At 38.5% G+C, this 21,102-nt stretch overlaps 2 protein-coding genes across 2 annotated transcripts; one reads left to right on the top strand and one right to left on the bottom strand.

The window, feature by feature from the left end:
• Window positions 1–13,909: 13,909 nt before the first annotated feature.
• Window positions 13,910–14,770, top strand: LOC133324321 (uncharacterized). The gene has a single exon (XM_061533167.1). The coding sequence runs from the start codon at window positions 13,910–13,912 to the stop codon at window positions 14,768–14,770; it is 861 nt and encodes a 286-aa protein (XP_061389151.1).
• A 5,096-nt stretch (window positions 14,771–19,866) lies between these two features.
• LOC133324320 (skin secretory protein xP2-like) lies at window positions 19,867–20,727 on the bottom strand. The gene has a single exon (XM_061533166.1). It carries the CDS (start codon window positions 20,725–20,727, stop codon window positions 19,867–19,869), a length of 861 nt encoding a protein of 286 aa, XP_061389150.1.
• Window positions 20,728–21,102: the final 375 nt, after the last annotated feature.

Raw genomic sequence — 21,102 nt, 5'->3', positions numbered from 1 at the left:
ATAAATCCACACCTTCAGTTGGCCCTTGAAAAATATTCTTTAATAAATCCACGCCTCAGTTGGCCCTTGAAAAATATTCTTTAATAAATCCACGCCTCAGTTGGCCCTTGAAAAATATTCTTTAATAAATCCACGCCTCAGTTGGCCCTTGAAAAATATTCTTTAATAAATCCACGCCTCAGTTGGCCCTTGAAAAATATTCTTTAATAAATCCACGCCTCAGTTGGCCCTTGAAAAATATTCTTTAATAAATCCACGCCTCAGTTGGCCCTTGAAAAATATTCTTTAATAAATCCACGCCTCAGTTGGCCCTTGAAAAAATCCACACCTCAGTTGGCCCTTGAAAAATATTCTTTAATAAATCCACGCCTCAGTTGGCCCTTGAAAAATATTCTTTAATAAATCCACGCCTCAGCCCTTGAAAAATATTCTTTAATAAATCCACGCCTCAGTTGGCCCTTGAAAAATATTCTTTAATAAATCCACGCCTCAGTTGGCCCTTGAAAAATATTCTTTAATAAATCCACGCCTCAGTTGGCCCTTGAAAAATATTCTTTAATAAATCCACGCCTCAGTTGGCCCTTGAAAAATATTCTTTAATAAATCCACGCCTCAGTTGGCCCTTGAAAAATATTCTTTAATAAATCCACGCCTCAGTTGGCCCTTGAAAAATATTCTTTAATAAATCCACGCCTCAGTTGGCCCTTGAAAAATATTCTTTAATAAATCCACGCCTCAGTTGGCCCTTGAAAAATATTCTTTAATAAATCCACGCCTCAGTTGGCCCTTGAAAAATATTCTTTAATAAATCCACGCCTCAGTTGGCCCTTGAAAAATATTCTTTAATAAATCCACGCCTCAGTTGGCCCTTGAAAAATATTCTTTAATAAATCCACGCCTCAGTTGGCCCTTGAAAAATATTCTTTAATAAATCCACGCCTCAGTTGGCCCTTGAAAAATATTCTTTAATAAATCCACGCCTCAGTTGGCCCTTGAAAAATATTCTTTAATAAATCCACGCCTCAGTTGGCCCTTGAAAAATATTCTTTAATAAATCCACGCCTCAGTTGGCCCTTGAAAAATATTCTTTAATAAATCCACGCCTCAGTTGGCCCTTGAAAAATATTCTTTAATAAATCCACGCCTCAGTTGGCCCTTGAAAAATATTCTTTAATAAATCCACGCCTCAGTTGGCCCTTGAAAAATATTCTTTAATAAATCCACGCCTCAGTTGGCCCTTGAAAAATATTCTTTAATAAATCCACGCCTCAGTTGGCCCTTGAAAAATATTCTTTAATAAATCCACGCCTCAGTTGGCCCTTGAAAAATATTCTTTAATAAATCCACGCCTCAGTTGGCCCTTGAAAAATATTCTTTAATAAATCCACGCCTCAGTTGGCCCTTGAAAAATATTCTTTAATAAATCCACGCCTCAGTTGGCCCTTGAAAAATATTCTTTAATAAATCCACGCCTCAGTTGGCCCTTGAAAAATATTCTTTAATAAATCCACGCCTCAGTTGGCCCTTGAAAAATATTCTTTAATAAATCCACGCCTCAGTTGGCCCTTGAAAAATATTCTTTAATAAATCCACGCCTCAGTTGGCCCTTGAAAAATATTCTTTAATAAATCCACGCCTCAGTTGGCCCTTGAAAAATATTCTTTAATAAATCCACGCCTCAGTTGGCCCTTGAAAAATATTCTTTAATAAATCCACGCCTCAGTTGGCCCTTGAAAAATATTCTTTAATAAATCCACGCCTCAGTTGGCCCTTGAAAAATATTCTTTAATAAATCCACGCCTCAGTTGGCCCTTGAAAAATATTCTTTAATAAATCCACGCCTCAGTTGGCCCTTGAAAAATATTCTTTAATAAATCCACGCCTCAGTTGGCCCTTGAAAAATATTCTTTAATAAATCCACGCCTCAGTTGGCCCTTGAAAAATATTCTTTAATAAATCCACGCCTCAGTTGGCCCTTGAAAAATATTCTTTAATAAATCCACGCCTCAGTTGGCCCTTGAAAAATATTCTTTAATAAATCCACGCCTCAGTTGGCCCTTGAAAAATATTCTTTAATAAATCCACGCCTCAGTTGGCCCTTGAAAAATATTCTTTAATAAATCCACGCCTCAGTTGGCCCTTGAAAAATATTCTTTAATAAATCCACGCCTCAGTTGGCCCTTGAAAAATATTCTTTAATAAATCCACGCCTCAGTTGGCCCTTGAAAAATATTCTTTAATAAATCCACGCCTCAGTTGGCCCTTGAAAAATATTCTTTAATAAATCCACGCCTCAGTTGGCCCTTGAAAAATATTCTTTAATAAATCCACGCCTCAGTTGGCCCTTGAAAAATATTTCTTTAATAAATCCACGCCTCAGTTGGCCCTTGAAAAATATTCTTTAATAAATCCACGCCTCAGTTGGCCCTTGAAAAATATTCTTTAATAAATCCACGCCTCAGTTGGCCCTTGAAAAATATTCTTTAATAAATCCACGCCTCAGTTGGCCCTTGAAAAATATTCTTTAATAAATCCACGCCTCAGTTGGCCCTTGAAAAATATTCTTTAATAAATCCACGCCTCAGTTGGCCCTTGAAAAATATTCTTTAATAAATCCACGCCTCAGTTGGCCCTTGAAAAATATTCTTTAATAAATCCACGCCTCAGTTGGCCCTTGAAAAATATTCTTTAATAAATCCACGCCTCAGTTGGCCCTTGAAAAATATTCTTTAATAAATCCACGCCTCAGTTGGCCCTTGAAAAATATTCTTTAATAAATCCACGCCTCAGTTGGCCCTTGAAAAATATTCTTTAATAAATCCACGCCTCAGTTGGCCCTTGAAAAATATTCTTTAATAAATCCACGCCTCAGTTGGCCCTTGAAAAATATTCTTTAATAAATCCACGCCTCAGTTGGCCCTTGAAAAATATTCTTTAATAAATCCACGCCTCAGTTGGCCCTTGAAAAATATTCTTTAATAAATCCACGCCTCAGTTGGCCCTTGAAAAATATTCTTTAATAAATCCACGCCTCAGTTGGCCCTTGAAAAATATTCTTTAATAAATCCACGCCTCAGTTGGCCCTTGAAAAATATTCTTTAATAAATCCACGCCTCAGTTGGCCCTTGAAAAATATTCTTTAATAAATCCACGCCTCAGTTGGCCCTTGAAAAATATTCTTTAATAAATCCACGCCTCAGTTGGCCCTTGAAAAATATTCTTTAATAAATCCACGCCTCAGTTGGCCCTTGAAAAATATTCTTTAATAAATCCACGCCTCAGTTGGCCCTTGAAAAATATTCTTTAATAAATCCACGCCTCAGTTGGCCCTTGAAAAATATTCTTTAATAAATCCACGCCTCAGTTGGCCCTTGAAAAATATTCTTTAATAAATCCACGCCTCAGTTGGCCCTTGAAAAATATTCTTTAATAAATCCACGCCTCAGTTGGCCCTTGAAAAATATTCTTTAATAAATCCACGCCTCAGTTGGCCCTTGAAAAATATTCTTTAATAAATCCACGCCTCAGTTGGCCCTTGAAAAATATTCTTTAATAAATCCACGCCTCAGTTGGCCCTTGAAAAATATTCTTTAATAAATCCACGCCTCAGTTGGCCCTTGAAAAATATTCTTTAATAAATCCACGCCTCAGTTGGCCCTTGAAAAATATTCTTTAATAAATCCACGCCTCAGTTGGCCCTTGAAAAATATTCTTTAATAAATCCACGCCTCAGTTGGCCCTTGAAAAATATTCTTTAATAAATCCACGCCTCAGTTGGCCCTTGAAAAATATTCTTTAATAAATCCACGCCTCAGTTGGCCCTTGAAAAATATTCTTTAATAAATCCACGCCTCAGTTGGCCCTTGAAAAATATTCTTTAATAAATCCACGCCTCAGTTGGCCCTTGAAAAATATTCTTTAATAAATCCACGCCTCAGTTGGCCCTTGAAAAATATTCTTTAATAAATCCACGCCTCAGTTGGCCCTTGAAAAATATTCTTTAATAAATTATTCTTTAATAAATCCACGCCTCAGTTGGCCCTTGAAAAATATTCTTTAATAAATCCACGCCTCAGTTGGCCCTTGAAAAATATTCTTTAATAAATCCACGCCTCAGTTGGCCCTTGAAAAATATTCTTTAATAAATCCACGCCTCAGTTGGCCCTTGAAAAATATTCTTTAATAAATCCACGCCTCAGTTGGCCCTTGAAAAATATTCTTTAATAAATCCACGCCTCAGTTGGCCCTTGAAAAATATTCTTTAATAAATCCACGCCTCAGTTGGCCCTTGAAAAATATTCTTTAATAAATCCACGCCTCAGTTGGCCCTTGAAAAATATTCTTTAATAAATCCACGCCTCAGTTGGCCCTTGAAAAATATTCTTTAATAAATCCACGCCTCAGTTGGCCCTTGAAAAATATTCTTTAATAAATCCACGCCTCAGTTGGCCCTTGAAAAATATTTGTTTAATAAAAAAGGCTTCTTTAATAAATCCACGCCTTGGATAGGCCTTGAAAAATATTCTTTAATAAATCCACGCCTTGGATAGGCCTTGAAAAAGGCTTCTTTAATAAATCCACGCCTTGGATAGGCCTTGAAAAGAGGCTTCTTTAATAAATCCACGCCTTGGATAGGCCTTGAAAAGAGGCTTCTTTAATAAATCCACGCCTTGGATAGGCCTTGAAAAGAGGCTTCTTTAATAAATCCACGCCTTGGATAGGCCTTGAAAAAGCCTTGGATAGGCCTTCTTTAATAAATCCACGCCTTGGATAGGCCTTGAAAAATAAATCTGTATAAAAAACAGCAGATCTAAAGTCCGTTGGATAGGCCTTGAAAAGAGGCTTCTTTAATAAATCCACGCCTTGGATAGGCCTTGAAAAGAGGCTTCTTTAATAAATCCACGCCTTGGATAGGCCTTGAAAAGAGGCTTCTTTAATAAATCCACGCCTTGGATAGGCCTTGAAAAGAGGCTTCTTTAATAAATCCACGCCTTGGATAGGCCTTGAAAAAGGCTTCTTTAATAAATCCACGCCTTGGATAGGCCTTGAAAAATAAATAAATCCACGCCTTGGATAGGCCTTGAAAAGAGGCTTCTTTAATAAATCCACGCCTTGGATAGGCCTTGAAACGAGGCTTCTTTAATAAATCCACGCCTTGGATAGGTCTTGAAAAGAGGCTTCTTTAATAAATCCACGCCTTGGATAGGCCTTGAAAAGAGGCTTCTTTAATAAATCCACGCCTTGGATAGGCTTGAAATGAGGCTACTTTAATAAATCCACGCCTTGGATAGGCCTTGAAAAATATTCTTTAATAAATCCACGCCTTGGATAGGCCTTGAAAAAGGGCTTCTTTAATAAATCCACGCCTTGGATAGGCCTTGAAAAAGGCTTCTTTAATAAATCCACGCCTTGGATAGGCCTTGAAAAAGGCTTCTTTAATAAATCCACGCCTTGGATAGGCCTTGAAAAAAGGCCACGCCTTGGATAGGCCTTGAAAAGAGGCTTCTTTAATAAATCCACGCCTTGGATAGGCCTTGAAAAGAGGCTTCTTTAATAAATCCACGCCTTGGATAGGCCTTGAAAAGAGGCTTCTTTAATAAATCCACGCCTTGGATAGGCCTTGAAAAGAGGCTTCTTTAATAAATCCACGCCTTGGATAGGCCTTGAAAAGAGGCTTCTTTAATAAATCCACGCCTTGGATAGGCCTTGAAAAGAGGCTTCTTTAATAAATCCACGCCTTGGATAGGCCTTGAAAAGAGGCTTCTTTAATAAATCCACGCCTTGGATAGGCCTTGAAAAGAGGCTTCTTTAATAAATCCACGCCTTGGATAGGCCTTGAAAAGAGGCTTCTTTAATAAATCCACGCCTTGGATAGGCCTTGAAAAGAGGCTTCTTTAATAAATCCACGCCTTGGATAGGCCTTGAAAAGAGGCTTCTTTAATAAATCCACGCCTTGGATAGGCCTTGAAAAGAGGCTTCTTTAATAAATCCACGCCTTGGATAGGCCTTGAAAAGAGGCTTCTTTAATAAATCCACGCCTTGGATAGGCCTTGAAAAGAGGCTTCTTTAATAAATCCACGCCTTGGATAGGCCTTGAAAAGAGGCTTCTTTAATAAATCCACGCCTTGGATAGGCCTTGAAAAGAGGCTTCTTTAATAAATCCACGCCTTGGATAGGCCTTGAAAAGAGGCTTCTTTAATAAATCCACGCCTTGGATAGGCCTTGAAAAGAGGCTTCTTTAATAAATCCACGCCTTGGATAGGCCTTGAAAAGAGGCTTCTTTAATAAATCCACGCCTTGGATAGGCCTTGAAAAGAGGCTTCTTTAAATCCAAATCCACGCCTTGGATAGGCCTTGAAAAGAGGCTTCTTTAATAAATCCACGCCTTGGATAGGCCTTGAAAAGAGGCTTCTTTAATAAATCCACGCCTTGGATAGGCCTTGAAAAGAGGCTTCTTTAATAAATCCACGCCTTGGATAGGCCTTGAAAAGAGGCTTCTTTAATAAATCCACGCCTTGGATAGGCCTTGAAAAGAGGCTTCTTTAATAAATCCACGCCTTGGATAGGCCTTGAAAAGAGGCTTCTTTAATAAATCCACGCCTTGGATAGGCCTTGAAAAGAGGCTTCTTTAATAAATCCACGCCTTGGATAGGCCTTGAAAAGAGGCTTCTTTAATAAATCCACGCCTTGGATAGGCCTTGAAAAGAGGCTTCTTTAATAAATCCACGCCTTGGATAGGCCTTGAAAAGAGGCTTCTTTAATAAATCCACGCCTTGGATAGGCCTTGAAAAGAGGCTTCTTTAATAAATCCACGCCTTGGATAGGCCTTGAAAAGAGGCTTCTTTAATAAATCCACGCCTTGGATAGGCCTTGAAAAGAGGCTTCTTTAATAAATCCACGCCTTGGATAGGCCTTGAAAAGAGGCTTCTTTAATAAATCCACGCCTTGGATAGGCCTTGAAAAGAGGCTTCTTTAATAAATCCACGCCTTGGATAGGCCTTGAAAAGAGGCTTCTTTAATAAATCCACGCCTTGGATAGGCCTTGAAAAGAGGCTTCTTTAATAAATCCACGCCTTGGATAGGCCTTGAAAAGAGGCTTCTTTAATAAATCCACGCCTTGGATAGGCCTTGAAAAGAGGCTTCTTTAATAAATCCACGCCTTGGATAGGCCTTGAAAAGAGGCTTCTTTAATAAATCCACGCCTTGGATAGGCCTTGAAAAGAGGCTTCTTTAATAAATCCACGCCTTGGATAGGCCTTGAAAAGAGGCTTCTTTAATAAATCCACGCCTTGGATAGGCCTTGAAAAGAGGCTTCTTTAATAAATCCACGCCTTGGATAGGCCTTGAAAAGAGGCTTCTTTAATAAATCCACGCCTTGGATAGGCCTTGAAAAGAGGCTTCTTTAATAAATCCACGCCTTGGATAGGCCTTGAAAAGAGGCTTCTTTAATAAATCCACGCCTTGGATAGGCCTTGAAAAGAGGCTTCTTTAATAAATCCACGCCTTGGATAGGCCTTGAAAAGAGGCTTCTTTAATAAATCCACGCCTTGGATAGGCCTTGAAAAGAGGCTTCTTTAATAAATCCACGCCTTGGATAGGCCTTGAAAAGAGGCTTCTTTAATAAATCCACACCTTGGATAGGCCTTGAAAAGAGGCTTCTTTAATAAATCCACACCTTGGATAGGCCTTGAAAAGAGGCTTCTTTAATAAATCCACGCCTTGGAAAAGAGGCTTCTTTAATAAATCCACGCCTTGGATAGGCCTTGAAAAGAGGCTTCTTTAATAAATCCACACCTTGGATAGGCCTTGAAAAGAGGCTTCTTTAATAAATCCACGCCTTGGATAGGCCTTGAAAAGAGGCTTCTTTAATAAATCCACGCCTTGGATAGGCCTTGAAAAGAGGATTCTTTAATAAATCCACGCCTTGGATAGGCCTTGAAAATAGGCTTCTTTAATAAATCCACGCCTTGGATAGGCCTTGAAAATAGGCTTCTTTAATAAATCCACGCCTTGGATAGGCCTTGAAAAGAGGCTTCTTTAATAAATCCACGCCTTGGATAGGCCTTGAAAAGAGGCTTCTTTAATAAATCCACGCCTTGGATAGGCCTTGAAAAGTGGCTTCTTTAATAAATCCACGCCTTGGATAGGCCTTGAAAAGAGGCTTCTTTAATAAATCCACGCCTTGGATAGGCCTTGAAAAGAGGCTTCTTTAATAAATCCACACCTTGGATAGGCCTTGAAAAGAGGCTTCTTTAATAAATCCACGCCGTGGAAAAGAGGCTTCTTTAATAAATCCACGCCTTGGATAGGCCTTGAAAAGAGGCTTCTTTAATAAATCCACGCCTTGGATAGGCCTTGAAAAGTGGCTTCTTTAATAAATCCACGCCTTGGATAGGCCTTGAAAAGAGGCTTCTTTAATAAATCCACGCCGTGGAAAAGAGGCTTCTTTAATAAATCCACGCCTTGGATAGGCCTTGAAAAGAGGCTTCTTTAATAAATCCACGCCTTGGATAGGCCTTGAAAAGTGGCTTCTTTAATAAATCCACGCCTTGGATAGGCCTGGAAAAAAGTCTTCTTTAACAAATCCACGCCTTGGTTAGGCCTTGAAAAAAGTCTTCTTTAATAAAGCCACGCCTTGAATAGGCCTTGAAAAAAGTCTTCTTTAATAAATCCACGCCTTGGTTAGGCCTTGAAAAAAGTCTTCTTTAATAAATCCACGCCTTGGATAGGCCTTGAAAAAAGTCTTCTTTAATAAATCCACGCCTTGGATAGGCTTTGAAAACAGTCTTCTTTAATAAATCCACACCTTGGATAGGCCTTGAAAAAATATTCTTTAAAAAATATCCACACCTATTGTGCCTATAAAAATTAGCTTTAAATTAGTGAAAATCATTTGTCTGTGATTCATGTGATAGCTTTTACTTTTTCTCCACCCAATTATCACCACTAGGTGAAGCCACAATAGAGTTTTCACTGGATGTACTTAAAATATACTCCCATGGTTACACCAAAAATAAAATATACCTCATTGACTGACTGTTCAACGACTTCTTCATTACGATGATGAAGAAGTCGTCTTCATCATCATCACCAAGTGAACTATCACCACAAATAAATGCTGAGAGTTATTTTTGGAAATACCTTCGCCATCTTCTTCTTCTGTGGAATTTCTTTTTAATCTGTAGCTGTTTTTTATGGACGGGGTCCGCTGCGGTTGAATGATTGCATGTCATGCCAAGATTATACCAAAGAGGAGGTGTTGGCATAAATAATGCCCCCTGGGTACCAATACTGGTGGTCGCTGGTGGTGGAGGTTTCATGATTACTTCGCTTTTATTCATATCCATAATTGATATTGCCTTTCGTTTTCGTTTTGATTCAGTCATTCATTCACCCATTCGGCGATTCATTGTGTGTGGCTGATTTATTCATCTATTCGTTCATTCATCAATTCCTTCGTTGGTTTTCTTGATCAATAATTGTTGGTATGCTTTGGGCCTGACTTTCTTGTCAGCTCAAAATCGGAAATTGTTGGCCATCATCATTGTCACACATATATGTGGTAGTCATAGTTGTCAAGGTTGTTGTGACTTTTTTGTCAGAAGGTGGAGGGAAGGATGGAGGTAGAGAGGTCGGGATAGAAAAACAAAATAAATAAAAAATTTTGTGGTTACTTTGCATGCGGTTTTGTTACTGGTTGCTTCATATGATTATTGTGGGAAATAAATAATAGGATTGATTTTTTTTTTCGCATTTTAATTCAAAATACTTTGGGAAATTAACAAACATTGTTGCAATATGTTATTTTATATTTAATTTTAATTATTATTATTTTTTTTTTTTTTTTTGAATAAGCATAAGCATAGACTTTTTAAAGAATATTACTTCATGGACCATGATTAAAAATTAAACCAGTAAGGAAAGTAGCAAAGTCGGACGGGGCCGACTATATGATACCCTTCACCACTATGGGTATATTAAATAGGACTATTAACATGAAATTGGATGAAATAAAATATGTGATATTATGATATATGTGAATCTACCTAGATCTATCCATAAAGAATGTAAATCGACTTCAAACAAATATAAAAAGGTCATCCGTTGGGCTATGTCGGTACTTCTGGAAAACACAACTACGTAATTCCATGCTCAATTTTGTACGTTGTGCAAAATTTGATGTCAATCAGACTAACATGAGGAGTATGATGCCCAATTTACTTGAAATCGGGCGAAAATATTAAGCGATTTCAAACAAACTTGTCACTGGTTAGGTTCTACTAATTTCAGAACGTTTTGTTCCTATTGGTTCCTTGCTGCGTCAATTACTTAAAATCAATCTATAATAAAAGGGAGCTATATCTAAATCTGGACCGATTTTCACGAAACAGGGCAGACATCACTCTTGGCTCAATTCAAGACGTTATGCCAAATTTCGTGCAAATCGAAAGATACATAGCGACTTTGGTGCACCATTTACATGAAATCGGACGAAATTATATGTGGGAGCTATATAGAAATCTGGACCGATTTTCTCGAAACTTGGCAGATATCACTATAGGCTCAATTCAGTACGTTATGCCAAATTTCGTGTAAATCGAATGATATATGTGGACTTTGGTGCACCATTTACATGAAATCCGACGGAGCTATATATGGGAGCTATATCTAAATCTTGACCTATTTTCACGAAACTTGGTAGACATCATTCTAGACTCAATTCAGTACGTTATGCCAAATTTCGTGCAAATCGAAGGATATATAGGGACTTGGGGCAACATTTACATGAAATCAGACGAAACTATATATGGGAGCTATATCTCAATCTGGACTGATTTTCACGAAACTTGGCAGACATCGTTCTAGACCTAAATGATTAGGCTGCACCAAATTTCGTGCTAATCGAAAGATATATAGGGACTTTGGGCACCATTTACATGAAATCGGACGAAACTATATATGAGAGCTATATCTAAATCAGGACCGATTTTCATGAAACTTGGCAGACATCATTCTAGGCCCAATTAAGTACGTTATGTCAAATTTCGTGCAAAGCGAATGATATATAGGGACTTTGGTGCACCATTTACATGAAATCGGACGAAACTATATATGGGAGCTATATCTAAATCTGGACCGATTTTCTCGAAACTGGGCAGACATCATTCTAGGCTCAATTCAGTACGTTATGCCAAATTTCGTGCAAATCGAAAGATATATAGGGACTTTGGGGCACCATTTACATGAAATCGGACGAAACTATATATGGGAGCTATATCTAAATCTGGACCGATTTTCTCGAAACTTGGCAGACATCACTCTAGGCTTAATTCAGTATGTTATGCCAAATTTCGTGCAAATCAAAAGATATATAGGGACTTTGGGGCACCATTTACATGAAATCGGACGAAACTATATATGGGGGCTATATCTAAATCTGGACCGATTTTCACGAAACTTGGCAGACATCATTCTAGACCTAAATGATTAGGCTGTACCAAATTTCGTGCAAATCGAAAGTTATATAGGGACCGTTTACATTAAATCGGTTAAATATATATATATGGGAGCTATATCTAAATCTGAACCGATTTTTCCCAATTTCAATAGGGTTCGTCCTTGGGCCGAATAAGTGACCTATGCCAAATTTCATCCAATTCGGATCATAAATGCGACCTGTACTTTGTTAACAAAAATACATGGACGGACGGACCGACGGACATGCGTAAATCGACTCAGTAAATGATTCTATGCATATTCTCAAAAGGAACCATAGGTCTATCTCGATTCCTTTTGCCTGTTACAAACATATGCACAAAGACATAATACCCTGTACCACAGTGTGGTGAAGGGTATAATTAAATAAAACTCAAAAATGAGTGAATTTTTTTAAGCCGCACCACCAAAAATGGTGCAGCTTCAGGCCTGGCAAATCCACCATTGACCAGATTTTCATACTGCGCCAAATCCTGGAATAAACCTACGAAAAATACATGACATTTCACCTATAAAGCCTGTTTGCGTTCGGCCTGCAGTTAAAGTCGGAAAACACCTCTCAGAGCCCTTTAATACAGAAGGAGGATTCAGGAAAGGTGATAGTTTGTCGTGTGACCTGTTTAACATCCTGCTTGAAAAGGTCATACCAGATGCAAATGTGAACAAAAATGACACTCTGTACATCAAACATCACATATTACTCGCCTACGTCACCGACATCGACATAATGGGTCGAACTTTATGAGCGGTAACAGCCGCTTGAACGAATTAAGTTCGACCTTTGAACGAATTAAGAAGGAGTGGAACAGACAGTAAATGGCGAGAAGACTCAGCTGATGGTATCAACGCGCAAGACGTCCAGTAGACTCGAACTAGCTGTGAAATTTGGAAACTACAACTTCGAGGTATACCTCGGTACCGCCGTAAACAAATCTAATAACATCAGATTTGAAATCCGGAGGAGAATAGTGTTGGCCAAAAGATGCTACTATGATCTGAGTAAGCAGTAAAAGAACAAGGCCACCTCCCGCCAGATCAAACTCACACTCTACAAGACGCTGATATTACCCGTACTGTTGTATGTATCTGAAGCATGGGTACTTGTGCAAGCAGATGAGGCCGCTTTTGAAATGTATGGGAGAAATATTCTCCAAATGATCTATTGGAGACCTGCGTCGACGGTGAATATCGCCATCGAATGAACCATTAGTTGTACCATCTATTCTCGGACACCGACATAGTCAGACGTATCGAACTGCAGCGACCACGTTAGCTAGGTTATGTTGTGCAAATGGGTGAGGATGCCCCAGCTCAAAAGGCATACAAAAGCGAGCCAACTGATGATTCACGTAGAAGAGGAAGGTCACGAATTCGATAAAAAGATCTAGTGGAAGGCAACATCTCGGAACATGGTCTATCAAATTGGATGAGCTGGACAGAAGCCGGATCGCCTATAAATCTTGTTATACCCTTGTGTATATGTTTGTAACAGGCAAAAGGAAGCAAGATAGACACATGGTTCCTTTTGAGAATATGCATAGAATCACTCTCTGAGTCGATTTATGCATGTCCGTCCATCCATCCGTCGCATTTATGATCCGATTTGCATGAAATTTGGCACATCTCAATGACGAACCCTACCGAAATTGGGAAAAATCGGTTCAGATTTAGATATTTATCCGATTTAATGTGAATGGCGCACTAAACTCCGATTCGATTTGCACGAAATTTGGTACAGTGACTAAATTAAGACCACAATGATGTGTGAAAAAGAATTGTGAAAATCGGTTCAGATTTAGATATTGCTCCCATATTCATTTTCTTTCGATTTGCACGAAATTTATCATAGCGTACTGAACTGAGTCCAGAATGATATGTGCTGAGAATCGTAAAAATCGATTTAGATCCGATTTAATGTTAATGGATTATTTGACCTAGTTGGAAAATTCGACAAGAACCTAAAACATATGGAATATGATTTGCAAACCCTAATCCAGAATTTGGACCTACCATGAATATTTTCTGAAAGGAAGTTTTACAGCCAAATATTTTACAGGCAAATATTAAAAATACCGCTTATACGTTCAAAATACAGAAAATGGGATGGTACCTATCTATGTTTTTAACAATTTAATCCAAACACAAAATAAACCTCCCACCAAAAAAATTATAAAAAAAGTAACAGCTGTTAGGTTACCTTACCCATTCATCTCATTGACCCAATTCTAGTCTGTTTGAACAAATGCATTTGTGTGAACAAACGGAACTTCTATACCCCCAAGAACAACTTACAAAAAATTCCTAATTTTCGAATTGCCATCACTATATAAACCTTCGAAAATTCCGATAACAACATCAAATTCATTTCATTACTCCTCTAAGCATCAGCCTTACTCAGACAGGGAGTTCCAAAATGAAATTAACATTTCTTGTGCTGTGTATAGCCCTTTTGGGTTCGAATGCCGTGGTCAATGGCTTCTTCTTTGGTGGTAAAGGTGGTGCCAATGGTGGCGGTGGCTTTGCTGCCAAACTCTGCGCCATGGGTAAGACTCAATTCTGTACCACCGCACCAACTGTTGCCCCTACCACCACTACAACGACAACAGCACCCACTGCACCAACCACACCAACAACTCCAACCACCACAGGCACTGGTACAGGTACAGCACCAACTAATACGGCTACTACAACATCAACTGGTGCTGGAACTTCACCCACTGGTACAGGTACTGCACCTACTGGCAGTGGTACTTCACCCACTGGAAGCGGTGGTGCTACACCAACAGCAACAGCCACGGCTACAGCTACTGCCACAGCTCCAGCCCCAACAGCTCCAGCACCAACCTCACCACCTGCCGCAACAGCACCAGCACCAGCACCCACAGCTTCGGCACCAGCACCCACAGCTACAGCGCCATCGCCAGCACCCACAGCTACAGCACCAGCACCAGCCCCAACAGGTACAGCCCCAGCACCAACAGCCCCATCACCAACTCCCCGTGCCTTGGCTCTGGATGAAATTGAGGAGAATGAAATTGAAGCCGCCTCCCTTGATGAGGATGAAAATGCTCTGGCCGATGATGAAGGAGAACGTGCTCGCCGCCGTCGTCGTATGCGCCGTACTCGTCGTCGCCAAAGACGTAACCGTCGCAACAAGGCAGCTCGTCGTAATCGCAAAATCCGACGCAATCGCAGGTTACGCCGCCAGCGTAAAAATCGTGCTGTGAGACGTCGTCGCATTACCCGTCGCCGCAGAAAGAACAGGAGTGGTTAAGGGAATGAAATTTTAGCAAAGGACGATTTTCAAGGATTCGGTATAAAGTCAATGATTTAATAAAATAGTTAGAAATATTTCCAAACAAATTTAATTTGTTTTATTGCTGAGTAGTGGAGGGTGAAAACGTAAGGGTTTTCTCTATGATACAAAACGGGATTCTTTTTAATGAAATATTTTTGATTACCTTTCAGAGAATGTGACTCTAGAATGCGGAGGAATTTCTTATAGATTACCATCAATAGAGGGTCTTAGACATCTATGAGGGAAAAATTATAGGACTTCTGTTGAGGAAGAACTTTCAGCAAGTGATGTACCAATAGATGTTGTGAATCTAATTTTCCTATATACCACCTTTATAAGGCCTGTATGTATGTAGGCTACCCTCGAGAGGCGATCATGTAAATAAAGACAATCAATGGAAGGTGCTTATGCCTATAAAGAAGCTTCAACTGGCTTTAAAACCATGGGCAATTATTATGAATTATTTTCTCCCTATAGAGGTCTTTTCAAGTATAGATGTCCTGTAGAAGGTATTCGGCCCGTGAAGACTTACCGCAGCTGCAGGTTTCATAGTTGAAAGTTTAAAAATCTTTTCGACTGTAAAAATTATTATTAATTATTTTCATCCATGCAAAAGGCGTGGATTTCTTAAATGAATATTTTTTTCAGAGGACCATCCAGACGTGGATTTGTGAAATGAATATTTTTTCAGAGAATCATCTAGGCGTGGATTTTTTAAATGAATATTTTTTCAGAGGACCACCCAGGCGTGGATTTCTAATATGAATATTTTTTCAGAAGACCAAAAGGCGTGGATTTTTTAAATGAATATTTTTAGACGTGGATTTTTAAATGAATATTTTTTCAGAGAACCATCTAGGCGTGGATTTTTTAAATGAATATTTTTTCAGAGAACCATCTAGGCGTGGATTTTTAAATGAATATTTTTTCGGAGAACCATCTAGGCGTGGATTTTTAAATGAATAGTTTTTCAGAGAACCATCTAGGCGTGGATTTTTTAAATGAATATTTTTTCAGAGAACCATCTAGGCGTGGATTTTTTAAATGAATATTTTTTCAGAAAACCATCTAGGCGTAGATTTTTAAATGAATATTTTTTCAGAAAACCATCTAGGCGTAGATTTTTAAATGAACATTTAGTTGCCACTGATAGTAAACAGCTTACCCTGCAGTTGCAACTTCTTGACAGATTTAACCTCCTTCATTCGGTTAGCTATCAGCGGAAATAACAACATTCATAGCACAGATGTGTCAGGCAGCAACAGCACAGCTTCCTTAGTAACTTGGTCAATATCAGAGGCAAGACAGGATACGATATGGAATCTAAGCAAACGATGGCGAAAATAAAATAAAAAGTGAATCAGACAAAAATATAAAAACTCAAAAAAACTTTAATAAAGTTTCATGACATCTGTCCAATACGTCAAGACAACTGTGGCTTATATTGCCACAACATATTTAAGCCTACCGGAACAAAAAATTATAATTACAAAAACAAGACATGATCTCAAAATAATATTCTTTAATAAATTCACGCCTTGGATAGACCTTGAAAAAATGTTCTTTAATAAATCCTTGAAAAAATGTTCTTTAATAAATTCACGCCATGGATAGGCCTTGAAAAAATGTTCTTTAATAAATTCACGCCATGGATAGGCCTTGAAAAAATGTTCTTTAATAAATCCACGCCTTAGATAGGCCTTGAAAAAAGTCTTCTTTAATAAAACCACGCCTTGGATAGGCCTTGAAAAAATATTCTTTAATAAATCCACGCCTTGGATAGGCCTTGAAAAATATTCTTTAATAAATCCACGCCTTGGATAGGTCTTGAAAAAATCTTCTTTAATAAACCACGCCTTGGATAGGCCTAAAAAAAGTCTGCTTTAAAAACACCTTGAAAAATGTCTTCTTTAATAAATTCACGTCTTGGATAGGCCTTAAAAAAGTCGTCTTTAATAAATCCACGCCTTGGATAGGTCTTGAAAAAAGTCGTCTTTAATAAATCCACGCCTTGGATAGGTCTTGAAAAAAGTCTTCTTTAATAAATCCACGCCTTAGATAGGTCTTGAAAAAAGTCTTCTTTAATAAATCCACGCCTTAGATAGGCCTTTAAAAAGGTCTTCTTTAATAAATCCACGCCTTGGATAGGCCTTGAAAAAAATCTTCTTTAATAAATCCACGCCTTGGATAGGCCTTGACAAAATATTCGTTAATAAATCCACTCCTCAGTTAGGCCTCCATTTTTATATAAATTGAATTGTGACTTAGTTCATTTTGCTTTTTACCATAAAAAAGGGAATATACCTATTTTTTGCCAAAATACCCCTCTTCTAAATGAGATGTTATCCAAGGCAACATAATAATACTAAAACCAATTTAAATTACAAACAAACAAAAAAGAAATTAACTAAGTTAACATTAAGCTGCTTACAATTGGTATTACACACAGCCACTCATACACACTTTGGTTGAGGCCACATTGGAGCCACCTCTTGTATGAACAACATAATAAAATGATCAGATCGCTTCGGATTGGTATCTGCGCCCGGTATGGAGTGTGTTCTCAGAACTAATTGTTGTTTTATTAGCGTTACATGTAATTACACACACACGCACAGCCACAGCAGCAGATATCGACCCATTTTGTAATGATCTATTTTCTCTGGTATAATATTTAGATTAATGTTTATTTGATTAGAATTAACAGAAATAAAATTTTACCACATGCGGTAGAATATTCGGAGAAAGTTCGAAATTTCTACAAGTGTTGTTTGTGTGTGGATGTGTACTCAGCTGGAGATTTTTCCATTGAACATATCGAATTCATTGATGAAATTCATTACAATGGTTTGATGTTACAGAGGACGGGGAGAGGACAGGGCCTATCAGAGGCGTGCATTTATTAAAGAAGACTTTTTTCAAGGCCTATCCATGGCGTGGATTTATTAAAGAAGACTTTTTTCAAGGCCTATCCATGGCGTGGATTTATTAAAGAAGACTTTTTGCAAGGCCTATCCTATCCAAGGCGTGGATTTATTAAAGAAGACTTTTTTCAAGGCCTATCCATGGCGTGGATTTATTAAAGAAGACTTTTTTCAAGGCCTATCCATGGCGTGGATTTATAAAAGAAGACTTTTTTCAAGTCCTATCCATGGCGTGGATTTATTAAAGAAGACTTTTTTCAAGGCCTATCCATGGCGTGGATTTATTAAAGAAGACTTTTTTCAAGGCCTATCCATGGCGTGGATTTATTAAAGAAGACTTTTTTCAAGGCCTATCCAAGGCGTAGATTTATTATAGAATATTTTTAAAGTCTATCCAAGGCGTGGTTTTATTAAAGTAGACTTTTTTCAAGACCCATCCAAGGCTTGGATTTATTAAAGAAGACTTTTTTCAAGGCCTATCCATGGCGTGGATTTATTAAAGAAGACTTTTTTCAAGGCCTATCCATGGCGTGGATTTATTAAAGAAGGATTTTCTTTCTTTTTTAATATTAAGCAGCAGTTCAATATTGTCCTGATATGATTCGGGCTTAAACATGTTGTTGCAATATAAGCCACAGTTATCATGACATATTGGACAGATGTCATGAAATTTTATTAAAGTTGTTGACGTCTTTACATGTTTGTCTGATTCCCTTTTTATTTAGTTTTCTTCTTTTTCGTCTGCTTAGATTCCATATCGTATCCTGTCTCGCCTCTGATATTGACCAAGTTACTAAGGAAGCTGTGCTGTTGCTGCCTGGCGCATCTGTGCTATGAATGTTGTTATTTTCGCTGATAGCTAAACGAATGAAGGAGATTGAATCTGTCAAGAAGTTGCAACTGCAGGGTAAGCTGTTTACTATCATTGGCAACTTTTTAAACTGTATATAAGTAAGGAAGGTTGTTGATGATCCTCTGAAAAAATATTCATTAAAAAAATCCACGCCTCAGATAGACCTTTGGAAAAATATTCATTTAAAAAATCCACGCCTCAGATGGACCTCTGAAAAATACTAATTTAAAAAAAAACCACGCCTCAGATAGACCTTTGGAAAAATATTCATTTAAAAAATCCACGCCTCAGATAGACCTCTGAAAAAATATTCATTTAAAAAATCCACGCCTCAAATAGACCTCTGAAAAATACTACTTTAAAAAAAAACCACGCCTCAGATAGACCTTTGGAAAAATATTCATTTAAAAAATCCACGCCTAAGATAGATCTCTAAAAATATTCATTTAAAAAATCCAAGCCTAAGATAGACCTCTAAAAAAATATTCATTTAAAAAATCCAAGCCTAAGATAGACCTCTAAAAATATTAATTAAAAAATCCACGCCTTTTGGTCCTCTGAAAAATATTCATTTAAAAAATCCACGCCTCAGATAGACCTGTGAAAAAATAGTCATTTAAAAAATCTACGCCTATTGTCAGGATGGGATGGTTCTCTGAAAAAGTCCTCATTGATACCTATTATGGATGGATCTACGATTCAGAAAATACTTTTTAAACTGAACTGTTAAATTTTCTACTATGAAACCTGAGGTAAGTCTTTACGGGCCGTATACCTTCTAAAGGACTTCTATAGTTGAAAAGTCCTCTATAGGTAGAAAATAATACATAATAATTGTCCATGGAGTTAAATCCAGCTGAAGTTTCTTTATATACATAAGGACCTTCCATTGTTTGTCTATATTTATAAGATCGCCTCTCGAGGGTAACTTACAAACATACAGGCCTTAAAAGATCGTATATAGGAAAATTGGATTCACAACATCTATTGGTACATCACTTGCTGAAAGTCCTTCCTTAACAGAAGTCCTTTAATTTGTACTTCGAATATGCCTATTGATGGTAATCAATAAGAAATTTCTCCGCATCACATCATCTGAAAGGTTATCAAAAATATTTCCTTAGACAGAATTCCGGTTTTGTATGATAGAGAAAACCCTTACGTTTCTACCACCCTCCACTACTCCGCAATAAAATAACATCAATTTATTTGGAAATATTTCTCACTATTTTATTAAATCATTGAGTTTTATAACAAATCCTTGAAAATCGCTCTTTGCTCAAATTGGAATTCCCTTAACCACTCCTGTTCTTCCTGCGGCGACGGGTAATGCGACGACGTCTCACAGCACGATTTTTACGCTGGCGGCGTAGCCTGCGATTGCGGCGGATTTTGCGATTACGACGAGCTGCCTTGTTGCGACGGTTACGACGATTACGTCTTTGGCGACGGCGAGTACGGCGCATACGACGACGGCGGCGAGCACGTTCTCCCTCATCATCTTCATCATCGGCCAGAGCATTTTCATCCTCATCAACGGAGGCGGCTTCAATTTCATTCTCCTCAATTTCATCCAGAGCCAAGGCACGGGGAGTTGGTGCTGGGGCTGTACCTGTTGGGGCTGGTGCTGGTGCTGTAGCTGTTGGTGCTGGCGATGGCGCTGTAGCTGTGGGTGCTGGTGATGGTGCTGTTGCGGCAGGTGGTGAGGTTGGTGCTGGTGCAGGGGCTGTTGGTGAAGTAGCTGGTGGTGTGGCACCACCACTTCCAGTAGGAGAAGTAGCAGGTGGTGTAGTACCACCGCCACCAGCAGTGGGTGAAGTACCACCGCCAGTAGGTGCAGTACCTGTACCAGTAGGTGAAGTTCCAGAACCAGTTGAAGTTGTAGTACCGGTAGCAGTTGGTGCTGTACCAGTACCAGTGCCTGTGGTGGTTGGAGTTGTTGGCGTGGTTGGTGCAGTGGGTGCTGTTGTCGTTGTAGTGGTGGTAGGGGCAACAGTTGGTGCGGTGGTACAGAATTGGGTTTTACCCATGGCACAAAGTTTGGCAGCAAAGCCACCGCCACCATTGGCACCACCTTTGCCACCAAAGAAGAAGCCATTCACCATGGCATTCGAACCCAAAAGGGCTACACACAGCACAAGTAATGTTAATTTCATTTTGGAACTCCCTGTCTGAGAAAGGCTGATGCTTAGAGGAGTAATCAAATGAATTTGATGCTGTTATTGAAATTTCCAAAGGTTTATATAGTGATCGCAGTGTGACACTTTGGGAAATGGTTGTAAGTTGTTATTTGGGGTATCGAAATTCCGTTTCTTCACACAAATGCAATTGTTCAAACAGTATGGAATTGGGTCAATGCTGATGGATGGGTAAGGTAACCTGACAGCTGTTTTAGTCTTAGAAGAAATTTTATTGGGAGTTTAATTTTTTATCTGGTTTTAATTGTATGGCAATTCATTTTCTATGTGCAGAAGGTTCTTGTCGAATTTCCCAAATAGGTCGAATATATGTAAATGACATAAAAATTCTCT

The sequence above is a fragment of the Musca vetustissima genome, unplaced genomic scaffold (assembly GCF_032173495.1).
Source record: "Musca vetustissima isolate MV318-11 ecotype Yass unplaced genomic scaffold, APGP_CSIRO_Mvet_v1 utg33890, whole genome shotgun sequence".
Lineage (NCBI taxonomy): Eukaryota > Metazoa > Arthropoda > Insecta > Diptera > Muscidae > Musca > Musca vetustissima.
The sequence above is the reverse complement of the archived record's forward strand: the minus strand, read 5'-3'. Positions and strand labels throughout refer to the sequence as shown.

Bases quoted from the DNA above. Each gene is read 5' to 3' on its own strand.
- LOC133324321 (XM_061533167.1), top strand. From the start codon at position 13,910: ATGAAATTAACATTTCTTGTGCTGTGTATAGCCCTTTTGGGTTCGAAT.
- LOC133324320 (XM_061533166.1), bottom strand. From the start codon at position 20,727: ATGAAATTAACATTACTTGTGCTGTGTGTAGCCCTTTTGGGTTCGAAT.